The 14,493-nt window shown below is 41.6% G+C and overlaps 1 protein-coding gene across 3 annotated transcripts in view; it reads right to left on the reverse strand.

The window, feature by feature from the left end:
- Nucleotides 1-14,493, reverse strand: part of LOC132890831 (BEN domain-containing protein 4) — a 55,195-nt gene that overhangs the window by 3,507 nt on the left and 37,195 nt on the right. The window contains exons 2-5 of one of the 3 annotated variants that reach the window (XM_060928094.1): nt 11,805-12,353; nt 7,970-8,064; nt 7,353-7,427; nt 6,865-7,105 (exon numbers count right to left, since the gene is read on the reverse strand). In XM_060928094.1, the coding sequence (XP_060784077.1) occupies nt 6,865-7,105; nt 7,353-7,427; nt 7,970-8,064; nt 11,805-12,353 (960 nt within the window). Of the gene's footprint in view, nt 1-6,864; nt 7,109-7,352; nt 7,428-7,969; nt 8,065-11,804; nt 12,354-14,493 lie in introns of all 3 variants that reach the window. The other 2 variants (XM_060928093.1, XM_060928095.1) reach the window with 2 other exon arrangements.

Here is a 14,493-nt window from a genome sequence, read left to right on the forward strand (position 1 = left end):
TTTTATAAAGTTTGCCAGAAAGTTTTCACAGGACATCTGGTTGACACTAGACATGTGGATGAAGACTGGGATCCTGCAGAACGCCACAAAAAAGTCATGCAAGCAAGCAGTTTTTACTTTCATGAGTGCACAATTGAGTGATCAGATATGAAACTCGTGAGAAAAATAGAGACCACACTGCATGATGAATTAGGGCGGCACGGTGGTGTAGTGGTTAGCACGGTCGCTTCACAGCAAGAAGGTTCTGGGTTCGAACCCAGCGGCTGGCGAGGGCCTTTCTGTGTGGAGTTTGCAGGTGCTCCAGTTTCCCCCACAATCCAAAAGACATGCAGTTAGGTTGACGTGGGCTGAGGTGCCCTTGAGCAAGGTACCTGACCCCTGACTGCTCCCCGGGCGCTCTGGTGTGGCTGCCCACTGCTCCGAGTGTGTGGGCGCACGCGTGTTCACTGCTTCAGATGGATTAAATGCAGAGGATGAATTTCACTGTGCTTGAAATGTGCATGTGACAAAGGTTTCTTCTTCTAGTATGACATGCTGACTGTGCTGGTATTCCTACTGCTTGGTGTTTCAAGGGGCATAGATAGTTAAAAACCAAGACCTTCCAGTTTAGGCCCACTTTGGCTTTAAATCTAAATACAAATACAGATATAACTAGAAGGGAACTTGGTAGATTGCATACCGCCACCAAGGCACATATTAGAATATCCAGATGTTTACTATGTTTACATACATATCTGGATTTGCATCATTTGTTTCTTGGCCCATGCTGCCATGCAAAGGCAAACTGCAGTATCTGCATATTGTGTTGGTGGCAAAAGACGGTCCAGTAGCGTCACCTTTCCTCAAAACTTCAAAATCTGTTCATGACTTTTTGAATTACATTGGGAACAGACAGACAAACAAAAAAAAACAAATGGAGGCAAAAACAACCTCCAACAAAGTTGGCGGAGGTAAATATTTGGAGCACTAAACAGATACATGACAGAGACAGCGGCAACAGGACAAGTTCATGATTTGGACAAAAAAGTTTAAACAAGGCTGATTTGGCTCATCTCAGCTTGACTGAGAGGAGTTCTGACATGTGCGAAAGAAATAAGTGTAGGCCAACATTAGGCATCTTTGGCACCTGGCACCTACTCAGCCAAGAGTTTTCTTCATTTTTCACAGTTTGAGATAATAGTGATAACATCAAAACAAACAATGTGTGGAATTATGAGATGTGCAGTGGTCTGGGAAAGCCCTCTGGGTGTTGCTCTGGCTGATTTCTGGGAATAACACCCCCCCCAAAACCTGAGTTTTCACTTGAGATGTGTGTGTACAGTGGTGCTTGAAAGTTTGTGAACCCTTTAGAATTTTCTATATTTCTGCACAAATATGATCTAAAACATCATCAGATTTTCACACAAGTCCTAAAAGTAGATAAAGAGAACCCAGTTAAACAAATGAGACAAAAATATTATACTTGGTCATTTATTTATTGAGGAAAATGATCCAATATTACATATCTGTGAGTGGCAAAAGTATGTGAACCTTTGCTTTCAGTGTCCGGTGTGACCCTCTTGTGCAGCAATAACTGCAACTAAACGTTCCCGGTAACTGTTGATCAGTCCTGCACACCGGCTTGGAGGAATTTTAGCCCGTTCCTCCGTACAGAACAGCTTCAACTCTGGGATGTTGGTGGGTTTCCTCACATGAACTGCTCGCTTCAGGTCCTTCCACAACATTTCAATTGGATTAAGGTCAGGACTTTGACTTGGCCATTCCAAAACATTAACTTTATTCTTCTTTAACCATTCTTTGGTAGAACGACTTGTGTGCTTAGGGTCATTGTCTTGCTGCATGACTCACCTTCTCTTGAGATTCAGTTCATGGACAGATGTCCTGACATTTTCCTTTAGAATTCGCTGGTATAATTCAGAATTCATTGTTCCATCAATGATGGCAAGCCATCCTGGCCCAGATGCAGCAAAACAGGCCCAAACCATGATACTACCACCACCATGTTTCACAGATGGGATAAGGTTCTTATGCTGGAATGCAGTGTTTTCCTTTCTCCAAATATAATGCTTCTCATTTAAACCAAAAATTTCTATTTTGATCTCATCCATCCACAAAACATTTTTCTAATAGCCTTCTGGCTTGTCCACATGACCTTTAGCAAACTGCAGATGAGCAGCAATGTTCTTTTGGAGAGCAGTGGCTTTCTCCTTGCAACCCTGCCATGCACATCATTGTTGTTCAGTGTTCTCCTGATGATGGACTCATGAACATTAACCTTAGCCAATGGGAGAGAGGCCTTCAGTTGCTTAGAAGTTACCCTGGGGTCCTTTGTGACCTCGCCAACTATTACACACCTTGCTCTTGGAGTGATCTTTGTTGGTTGACCACTCCTGGGGAGGGTAACAGTGGTCTTTAATCTCCTCCAATTGTACACAATCTGTCTGACTGTGGATTGGTGGAGTCCAAACTCTTTAGAGATGGTTTTGTAACCTTTTCCAGCCTGATGAGCATCAACAACGCTTTTTCTGAGGTCCTCAGAAATCTCCTTTGTTCATGCCATGATACACTTCCACAAACATGTGTTGTGAAGATCAGACTTTGATAGGTCCCTGTTCTTTAAATAAAACAGGGTGCCCACTCACACCTGATTATCATCCCATTGATTGAAAACACCAGACTCTAATTTCACCTTAAAATTAACTGCTAATCCTAGAGGTTCACATACTTTTGCCACTCACAGATATGTAATATTGGATCATTTTCCTCAATAAATAAATGACCAAGTATAATATTTTTGTCTCATTTGTTTAACTGGGTTCTCTTTATCTACTTTTAGGACTTGTGTGAAAATCTGATGATGTTTTGGGTCATATTTATATAGAAATATAGAAAATTCTAAAGGGTTCACAAACTTTCAAGCACCACTGTATAATGTTATTTAGTTTTTATGGTTTCTGCATAGATCATACTGGGTAAGCAGTCAGTTTAACAAACACGGTTGTAATAAAAGTCTGCCTAAAGATGTCTAAAACCTTTAAGTGTGGTTTCCTCACATAGTTAATATCATGCTTTGGTTAAGTTGTTAGATAGATGCATGTCACAGCAAAACAGAAACAAGCCGAACTGATTCAATTCAAAATGTCAATGATGCTCCTACGCCACAGTCAGAATGAAATTCTTAAATACAATGTCCTCCTTTTTCCATCTCTGGGACTAATCAGATGTTAAAATGCTAGAACTTTACTTGTGGTTCAGATACACGATATGGCCAAAAATTTGTGGACACCTTACCTACACCTTATATGTATGTGAGCCTTCACCAAACTGGTGCAACAAAGTTCGTTGTACACAATTGATGTCTTTGTACGCTGTAGGTTTACAATTTCCCTTCACTGGAACTAAAGGTACCAAAACATGTTCCAGCATGACAATGCCCCTGTGTACAAAGTGAGGTCCATGAAGACATGGGTTTACCAAGGTTGAGTGTGGAAGAACTCAAAATCAAGTGGAAAGCCTTCTCAGAAGAGTGGAGAGTATTATGTGGGGAAGCCATGGCTTAATGGTTAGAGAAGAGGCTTTGGGACCAAAAGGTTGCTGGGTCAATTTCCTGGACCAGCAGGAATGGCTGAAGTGCCCTTGAGCAAGGTACCTAACCCCCATTTACTCCCCAGGCTGCTCTGGGTATGTTGCACAGTATGTCGCTCTGGATAAGAGCGTCTGTTAAATGCCTGTAATGTAATGTAATTATAACAGCAAAGAGGGACTAAATCTGGACTGGGATGTTCAACAAGCACCAATGTATGGGATGGTCAGGTGTCCACAAACTTTTGGCCATAAAGTATATAATATGCTAGAGAAACATGGTTCAGTTCAGAAAAACCTGTAGTCCAAAAAAAACCCCCAAGACCCTATATACAGTAGAACATGTCATGTTTTCCCAAACCGCTATGAAAGTAATGTTCTTCCAAGAAGCTTTGATGACAGCTTTGCACAGTTTTTGGATTATCTCAACCAGCCTCATGAGATGCCACCTTGGATAACTTTCCAACAGTTGCCACAAACACTGAAATACTTGGCTACATTTCTCAAGTTCTAAATAAAAACTATTCAACTACAGCTTCACTGTTTACTGTTTTGGAAATACATCACGAATGCTTAGATTGAAACGGTCATAAAAATATACCCATTAAAACCCTCAACAATCCATTTACTGTTATGGCGTGACTGTCAACTGGTGAAATGATATTCATCAATCTTTCTATAACGCGTCATAAAATGTAGCAGTATAGTCTTAAAATGTGGTGGGACTAAGGAAGATCATCTAGAGGTAATGTATAGATAGTCTACTGATAGGCTACAGATTATCTACTGAGTATTAAGAGCTATAAATTTGACAATCCAAATGGAGCGAAAGAAAAAAAAAGACAGGTTAATAAATTAGTATGTATAGACAATCTACTAAATATTAATCACAATAAACTGCTGATATTTTGTCTAGACTCCTGACAGCTTGCTGACAGTCTATAGTGTCTACAGTAGACGATCCAAATACACTGTCTCCTTGTATATTCCTCGAATCACAATATTCAAGCTGTGAATCTTTTATCTATTCTGCTGTACCTCTGCAGTGACAAACCGTTACTATTAGAGCTGGGACTTCAGCTCAGCCAAAACTTAGCCAGACGCACCAAAAAAGCAACAAGGATTTTGCAAAGGATTAGCGGCAGGCTGCCAGGTCGCTCCGTTGTGTGTAGTCATCAATGTTGATTTTAAAAGTAACTAAGTAAATTACACTGCCATGGTCCTGGGCTCACCTAACACTCAGGACTCCACTTCCCACAATCCCCCTCACACACCAGTCACTACCACGTGCACTCCATCAGCCAACCCGGAGCCACTTCCTAGGAGAGGCTCCCCCAAGTTCTAATTACCATCGCCTGTACCTTTTTGTTTCTGCTTGTATTTATACCCCTTTGTTTGTTTTGTTCCTCGCACAGTATTGCCTCCACATTTCGTGAGCCTACTGAGTGTTACTATTCTGATTGTATTCCTGTGTATGACCCTTTTTGCCTACCGGGTTTCTGCCATCTTGCCTAGCCCTTGTGTTTGTTTGCTCGTTTCTCTTGCTTCCCGGTTTCTCGATCCTCGCCTGTTTTCCGACCACGATTTGTCTAGCCCTCGTTACTGTTTTGGATCTCTCAGTGTTGACCTGGCCTGGCTGTTGTACATTGTGTTTTTCCATTGTGTTCATTAAAACCTTGAGTTCATTCAGTATCCGTGAGCGTCTGGTTTGTTACAGCCGCGTTACATACACAAGGAAATGAATACTTAAGTCTGAGTGAAAAATACTGTAGCGAGCATGCAAGAAGAGTCTGGAGACAGAAATCTTAGGCTACATCCACACGACAACGGCAACGAGATTTTTTTTTTAAATATCGCGTCCACATGGGCAACGGATCAGTAAAATATCAGGTACATATGGCAACGCAACGCTTGCTGAAAACGATGCAATACACATGCCACACCTCTGTGTGTGCTGTAAGACGGTCCCATCGGAGACACCAGAACAATAGAAGAAGTAGACGCATGTGCATAAACCCCTTCTTCTGTAGCATCAGCCACAAAGTTTTGATTATTAATCAGTAGCGTAAAACGAAAGACACGGAAAGAGGAATGAACGGGGGTAGATGGAAGCCGGTACGCCAACATTCTTATATCCTCCAGAATTCTTTAATGGTCCAGAATAAATTGAATGCTACACGTTGATGGATTACTTTGTTCTTCTACGCCCTTTTTGAGGAATGTATTGTCGGACTTAAACCAAGAGGTGAGATCGCTCCTTTTTTTTTTTTTTCCTATTTTTGCTGGCGGGATTGTTTTTGTTTCTGGAAAGTGCACGGGCGGTGTGCGGTTTGGTTATACTCAGTACTTCCGCAGTGTTTGGACTAAAGACTCTGCCCTAAGGGCTATTCTCTCACTCTCTCTCTCACTTTGCACCATTAAACAATAATCACAGTGAAAATATTTTGTAAGCGCGTTTCATGAACCAAGTTATAGGATTTGTTGACAACTCACATCGAGTTTGTTACACTTCTACCCGGCGTGAAGCACTGACAGTCATGTGGTTGTGACGTCATCGTAAACAAATTCGTTCTACTCATCCAGACGACTTCGCAACAGCGCCGTTGCCAGATTTTTCCACTCTGGAACCCATTCTAAAAGATTTCGTTTTGGGGCACCCAAAACGCCGGTGCCGTGTGAACGCCAGGCCAAAACGATAAACAATTTTATCAGATTCACCTGAATCCGTTGCCGTGTGGACAGGGCCTTAGTTTCTCAGTCGTTAGCCTGTGCTACTTGCTCTTGATAGCACTGGCTTGACCACTTTATTAGCATTCACCAACACTACTGATGAATGCTACACTGGCTGGACACTTACTTCACTGCTGTTAAGCTTGCGTTGGCCTTCGCGAATGCCTATGGTGATAAATTTTTGGTCCCTCCCACTATAAATCAAAATCTGATCAGTTAATTCATTTGTCACTTCCTACATAAACATACACTGCCATGGCCTTCTGTCCTGGCAATGGAGTCCTAACCAGTGAGTGAGCAGCTCTAAACCCTTCTCAGCCTAGAGACAAAAAAAATAATCATATTGGATAACTCGATTTTAATGCTTTCAGGACAGTAACCCTTTCATTTCTGAAGCAAATTTGATAGAAAATGAGGCCAAATTAAAATTAGAAGAGAATAATTGTAATGAAATTATGAATGAATGAAAGCAATTAAATATAACATTTGAAATGCTGATATGTTTGGGACTTCTCTGAAGGCTGAGAAGGCCCTGATGGTTCCCCTCTGTACCTCTGAGGCAGCTGACTTTGACAGGGTTGAGCGGCCGTCTCTCTGGTCCTGTCTCGTTCATGTGGGCCGAGCGTTTTCTCTTGCCCAAGCCACATGAATACTTCAACTCATCTGTAGTGAACACAAAGCGGATGAGGTAGCGCAGCAACCGACGCCCGTCCTTCTTCGACGAATTCACCGCCTCGTCCCACTGTTTGTTGGTGATGAAGAGAGGATAATTCCCCAGCAGCTGCTTACTTCCCTGCTAGCAAAACAGTAAACAGTTGATCTTTCTATCCATGTATCATTTCCAAACACAAATAATCAGCTACTGCGACAAGAACTACACATTAAAACATTACATTATAAATAATAGAGCTTATGTTTAACAAAAGGATACATCACGTCACTCAAACATTTACTTTCATAAGCATCATTTTATGCAACATTGAGACAAAGTGCTATTTTCACAGCCTTAATATAGCACAGAATTTGAATGTCAGTCTCACTTCTGTTTTCGGTCTCTGGTGACAGTTTATTTCGTAGTGGTTTGAATACTCCTGCATTGCACTCCTTGCACAAGTCTAAAAGACAAAAAATAAGATTCCCTAAGTCTGCTGAGTTTGTACCTATGAACTTTAACTCAAGCCTGTCTAATGATATGTAAAAGTGATATTCTACTGTAGAAACAAATCTCTTTCTTCTTTTTGGGGAAGATCCCCCCCCCCAAATTTGGTCATTTGCCAATTCTCATCCAAACAATAGTTCTCCCCTTTCACAGAGGAAAGTGCTATCTACCCTCTTCCACATACATGAGCTCACAGACACCCACAATCAGCTATTGTTGCTTTGATTGACAAGAGAGAGTGAGTACGCTATCCCTCCGACCCAGAGAGGACAGATAATTTTGCTTCCTTGTCTCCCAGCCACAGGTGGCTGTGGCAGCATTGGGATTCAAACTCACAATCTCCTGACAAGAGGGTGCCATTTGGGAGCCCTAGAAACAGACATTGATCTAAAAGGGATTTTTAAAATAAATAATCACTAATCCCAGTGTCATATGTCGTCCAGATGCAAGTGTCATGTATACATTTTCTATCCTGAAAGCTAATAGCAGATTTCTGACCTCAGTGAGTGGCTCCTCAGGTTGCGATGGAGGAATGAACTGGTTGTAGTGTCCCAGGACAGACTTAAAGAAGTCCAGCACTGTCTGACACGGCACTGTAGTACACACACACACACACACACACACACACACACACACACACACACAGGTATGACCACCACTATCCAGCTGTGATCATTATTGACTATAAAAACAGAAGTCTAAGGGCAGTTGATGAGGACCATCAGTAAATTTTTTATGCAAAATGTCTAATTGCAGAAGAGCTTCATAAATTCTTCAGTCAAAGGCATTTGGAAACATACATTTGTATGATTCATCCTTTCAGTGATCATATGACTACTGTTTGAGAGGAAAATAATTGTGCTTATGCATTACCAATTTAGTTTTGCGAGACACACACGGCTACCACAAAACCTTCTTGGACTGCATTGCTCCTGTGTTGGAATGCTGGATTAAAAACTGCTTAAGTAAAACATCCTCTCTGGGGTGGGCAATTTGACAAAAAATATCATATCACAATATATTAAGACATTTCTACGATGCACGATATGAAGCAAGATCTATAGCAAAGCAGTAGCAGTTCATCTAAAAAATAAACTTTCAAAAACTGTTTGGTGCTTTTATTAAATGTCTACAAAGATAAACTGAATATCAAATTGGACATTAAAAATTAGTAATTTTTAAAAACATTTTTCAATTTTAAATAGTTTGTAATCTTATTTAAAAAATATATGTATTCTATCCACATTCACTGGATATGAGCAATCGCGTGCTCTGATTAGCTACTCTACTACTAGTATATCAGTTCATATACCGTAAGTAGAGAAAAACAAAATGGCAGAGCATGTTTGAGGACGAAATAAAAACTCTACTCGAAACCAAAACCCCAAAAAATACAAAAAAGCAACAAAATTTGCAAAGACATTCTCTACTCGACAGCAGTATTTCTTAATTGTGATCCTGGAGTACCCCTGTGGTGTACATTTCAGGGGTAGGTTTCCTGATAACATTGCACTTTAAGGCTAAAGGGGGAGTTTAAAAGACACTCTTAAGCAACGAACATTGTCTCTGTATGTGGGTTTCCCAAACTCACTCATAATAAAGAGTCTTAAGAACAACTTTGCTAAGAGCGACTTTGCAATGCGCATCCTTGATAAAGGCATTAGTACTTGCTAAAGGCATTCGTACTGTAGTTGCTAAAGGCATTAGTAGTTGCTAAATCCAGTCGATGAGGTCACACGGTGTGTTTTTTACCCAAAAAATAATGAAATATAAAGTGTTAAAATATGTTAATATATTGCATCATCATTAAACATTACACGTATAATGCGGTAATGAATAATTGAAATAATTTTAAATTTTTGGATAATAAAATTTTTATTCCAAGTGTGTTTTTAATTAAATGAACAAACGTTCACACAAAAGAATAAGCAAATAATCCATCCATCCATAACCATTTATCCTGTGCAGGGTCGTGAGCAAGCCGCGCTCTGATTGGCTACTCTACTACTAGGATATCAGCTCATATACTGTGAGTAGAGAAAAACAAAATGGCGGAGCGTGTTGCTGAACCAACTGAGGACGAAATAAAAACTCTACTCGAAAACAAAACCCCACAAAATAAAAAAAAGCAACTAAATATGGAATAAAAGGATAAAGCGGCTAGAGATAATGAGATGAGATGAGTATTTGATGGTAAGAACATATCTTTTTATTTTTCAAGAATTATTAATATAGCATTTTTCACAAATTGCTACTGTCATTTCGCAGGTTTGTTTACATTCTAAGCAGAAATGATTTTGTCAGACATTTTCTATAAAGTTTTTATTTATCGAATTTGCAAAAAATCAAAATAGAAATGCTGTTTCTCAAAATCCAGTGAATGTGGATAGAATAAAACAGTGATTCCACTCAATCTCGTCATACATGGCTTATAACCCACTTGGCCCTATGCACTTCATCGGCTATCAGCTCATGTACGACTCGATTTCGTGGAATAACTGTTAAGTTTACATAAAATGTCTAAAAAGAGATCATGATGCCCAGGGGTGTAGTGGGCGTGGTACGCGGGGGTACGCCGTCCACCCACTTCTCCCAAGGTGAGATTAAAAAAAAAAACAAAAAACTGTCATTCAATGGCCTGAGTTTATACGCTCTACAGTAAGTGACACGCGCCTTTGTGCTCATCATCAATGCCCCCCCCCAATCGAACGTTACGTAAAACGTAGCGACGCAAAGTAGAATGCATTCTAAACGCAGCCGAGATATTAGAATTATGTAAACGGTTGACTCCGCCATCTGTCGGTTTAATGCTTTATGATCTTTGAAGTTCTAATGCGATTTTTGCTCAGTATAGGCCTATGATTTTGAATAGCCTAATAATAACAGTAGGGTCTCTCTCTCTCTCTCTCTCTGTGTGTGTGTGATTTCCGGGTGTTCATGGTAACAGCACCAAGAGGGCAACAGAGCTGATATAATCGCCTGCCTGGTCATCCTTACGCGGATAATTTCACCACATACTGTATTATATATATGATTTGAAATTCATAATCTTTGTGGCCTTCCTGTTTAGTGTTTTGTTGTACATCCAAAAATGTGAAATGACAATAAATTTAAAGAAATACTCAAGTCTTTAAGAAGGAGTGCATGGTAGGGCTTAACCCAATGGCTGCACGTCATGTATTTTGTATACACAGGTGCCTCAATCGCGCCAGACTAAATGCTTGATTTATTCGATTGGTGCCTTTTATAATAAATTTCAGCCCATTGCTGGTTTGTATGCGATGTGAGTGAGTGACGTGACTTTTTTTGAACTTCTGGACACATGCTGTAGCTGTTGCCACGGCAGTAAGTAGGCTAGTAAAAATATCGAATTCCGAATGCAGCTCGGCTCAAATGAACATGAATCGAACATGAACAAAGGTGTTTGTGTATCATAATTTCCAATATTTTGGCTTCACGCCTGATAGTCCATGTTAAACCTATGCAAGGTTTATGTTGAGTTCCAGCAGCAGAGTGGTGCTGTCTACGACGATCCATTCGGAAGGAGAAGGCGAATTTGTTCCTCTTTAGCCATTTCGGCATATTTATTGGAGACAAAATAAACCACGGCTTTTCGCCATAACAGTTGGGCTGTAGGGCAGCACGGTGGTGTAATGGTTAGCGCTGTCGCCTCACAGCAAGAAGGTCCGGGTTCGAGCCCCGTGGCCGGCGAGGGCCCTTCTGTGCGGAGTTTGCATGTTCTCCCCGTGTCCGCGTGGGTTTCCTCCGGGTGCTCCGGTTTCCCCCACAGTCCAAAGACATGCAGGTTAGGTTAACTGGTGACTCTAAATTGACCGTAGGTGTGAATGTGAGTGTGAATGGTTGTCTGTGTCTATGTGTCAGCCCTGTGATGACCTGGCGACTTGTCCAGGGTGTACCCCGCCTTTCGCCCGTAGTCAGCTGGGATAGGCTCCAGCTTGCCTGCGACCCTGTAGAAGGATAAAGCGGCTAGAGATAATGAGAATGAGATATCACTCAGCCACACATTCTCTCATGTTTGTCTTTTCCTAACATCTTTATTGTTCCAGTGTAAAATTTGTAGTTTTGATTTTTCATGATACGGCCATTAAATTAAATGCTCTTTCACGGAATTCAAAAAGAGGCTTCAGACTTCTGCACCAAGTGTGTTTTGAGTAGAGAGCTTCTCTGTTTACTTAAAACCTGTTCAGAGAAATGTGTGTGAAATTCTTCTCCATGGCATAGGTGACTTACTTTTAAATGTTATAGCTAATAATAAGGACATTCTAATACAAATCAGCCTGACTAAATCCTGTGAAACATACAGCACACACACCTGGAGCACTTTCCAGCTTTTGCCTCAGCTCCTCGTTCTCCTGCTGAAGGCTCAGCACCTCCTGCTCCAGCTCTATGCAGCGTGGGCAGCAGCCTTCCTCCTCCTCGTCTTCCTCAGGCAGGGTGGACGAAGGGTGTCCGTACGAGTCGGAGGGTGTCGGAGATGCCCAGCCTCCCAGGTTGTGTGCTGGTGATGCAGGTGCTGCGGGCTCAGGTTCGGGCTGGTGGCAGTGCTCACCCTCGGAGGATGGAGCTCCAGCTAGCAGGTAGTTCTGCAGAGACTCGGTGAAGACCTGCAGGAGGGCTGAGGTGTGCTGCGAGTTCCACTGTTGCGATTCGTCCTCCGCGCTGCCTGCCTGGGGCTCATCAGGCCTGGGCTTGGCAACAGCCGGTTCAGGTGAGCATCCAGCTTCCTGTTTGATGATGGAGTTGATGGAGGAGGATGGGGGGCTCAAAGTCCGCTGTGGCCCCAGCAACCTGCCATTGCTGTTAAGGAGGCTGAGCACTCGACTACACTGCTGTGCAAACGCATCCAGAATCAATCGGTTTTCTGTAAGAAGCAAAGATTGGACAGGTTACTTTAAAAAAATTTTTTTTTTCATCATAAGTGCTAAAGAAGGCAACTGGACTTGCTTGAAATCCTTGAAGACATTTCGTCTCTCATCCGAAAGGCTTCTTCAGTTCTGTCTAACTAGTGGGGAATCTCAGGTATTTATCCTCTAGTGGACCAAAAGCAACCTTAAAGGGGAACTGAAGGCAAATTTCTTTATTATCAAAATTCTATTTCTCTCATTTTATTAAACATAGGAATGCATTTCTGACAACTATTTTGTCACTGCTATAGCAAGTTATGAGTGTTTGAAATATGCTCTGTAATATACCAGTCCATATGCCAAGGCTGTAAACGAGATTCGCTGAGACCTGTGCGAGACATCGTAGGACAGAAGTAAAACATACAGTGGAAATCCAAGTGACCAACATCTGCCAACATTGTCAAAAGACGCTCACGCCATCCTTCGAATGCTGACGTAATCAAGTCGGAAGTTTTCCGTGTCTAAAATTGCTCCCTACTCACCATCTAGGGCACTATATACTGGGGACGCCATTTTGTAGTGCTGTCCGAAACCTTAGTGAGGATTATTTACACCCTATATAGTGCACTCAAAGTATCCCACAATGCATCACGAAAAGTAGTGTACAACCGATGGTCACTAACCAAAGCACTATATACCATCATGCACTGCGGTCGCACTGAAAGAAATCAAATTAAAAGTCTCAAATTTGATTTAATAAAAGGCAGCGGCAAAGAAGAAAGTATTCAGTTTTGATTTAAAAAAAACTGAAAGATGCAGGTACTTTGCATTTATTAATGTGGGAAATGCACTCAGTATAATATGGATTTATCACAAAAATGCATGCATGTATTTATTATTTTGAAAACCCACCAGCTGACTGATCTCGCAGATTTTAATTGTGCGACGGTAATGACGTAAATACCAGTGCGACGGACTAGTGTCCAAAAGTGTTTTTTTTTTTTTCATTTAACCAATGGTTCGAAGTCGTATGGAATAATCTCCAGCACTGATGAAGCTGGCAAATCTTGAAATTAATCTAAATTGGAATGATATGGCGATCTGGCCGCTGTGTAAACAGTTTTCAAAATGGCAGCGCTGACACTTCATGTTTGAAGTCTCGCACAAGTCTCATGAAGATCGCGCAGATAAGCGACGCCTGCCGTGGACCATATGAACTACATTCAGCATGGCTAATAACCGAAAAGGCCGATAAATGTAATATAATATGCCAATACGAGTCACGATATAAGGTTAATAAAACCGAAAACGTAATTGAATAACACGTTAATTAAGAAATAAAGCAAGTTTAAAAATGAGTTCAGTTCCCCTTTAAGGAGAGTTGTTGAAGTCACATAGGTTGTTGACCTTCTCCATCATCCTGTAGGTGTTAGGTACACAGAAGGCTGGGTGTGTACAGTGTTAGCAGCCTAGAGGATTGTTAGGATGATCTGTGGGTCATTGGCTCTCTCTGCCATCATGTGAGTCTTGGTGTGGATGTGTGCCAAGGACTGCATTGTAGTTGGCTGATAAGTGGTGTCTCAGACCACCTCCTCTGTTCAGCGATGGTCATTCCAGGTTGACAAATATGGCTTCTTTTACTCCTCTTTCAAACTGGGGAAGCCATCTTTGTCAACCTGGAACGACCATCACTGATCACAGGAGGTGGTTGAGACACCACTTATCAGCCAACTACAATGCAGTCCTTGGCATACTTCCCAGACATCTGAATACATCAAGACTCAGCTGACTTCAATGACTCACATGATGGCAGAGAGAGCCAACAACCCACAGATCACCCTAACGACCCTCTAGGCTGCTAACATCGTTCCCACCTGGCCTCCAGTGACCCCAACACCTACAGGATAACTGAGAGGGTCAACAACCCATGTGACCTCAACAACTCTCCTTAGGGTTGCTTTTGGTCCACTAGAGGATAAATACTTGAAACTCCCCACTAGTCAGACAGAACTGAAGAAGCCTTTCGGATGAGAGGCAAAACATCAAGAATTTCAAGCTAGTCCACTTGCCTTCTTGCCATCTTCTTACGGTGACCTGGATGACTTAGAACCATCACAGATGATAACATTTTACACAACTATAAAATTTCTCCTGAGG

Source organism: Neoarius graeffei, chromosome 8 (genome assembly GCF_027579695.1).
Source record: "Neoarius graeffei isolate fNeoGra1 chromosome 8, fNeoGra1.pri, whole genome shotgun sequence".
NCBI lineage: Eukaryota > Metazoa > Chordata > Actinopteri > Siluriformes > Ariidae > Neoarius > Neoarius graeffei.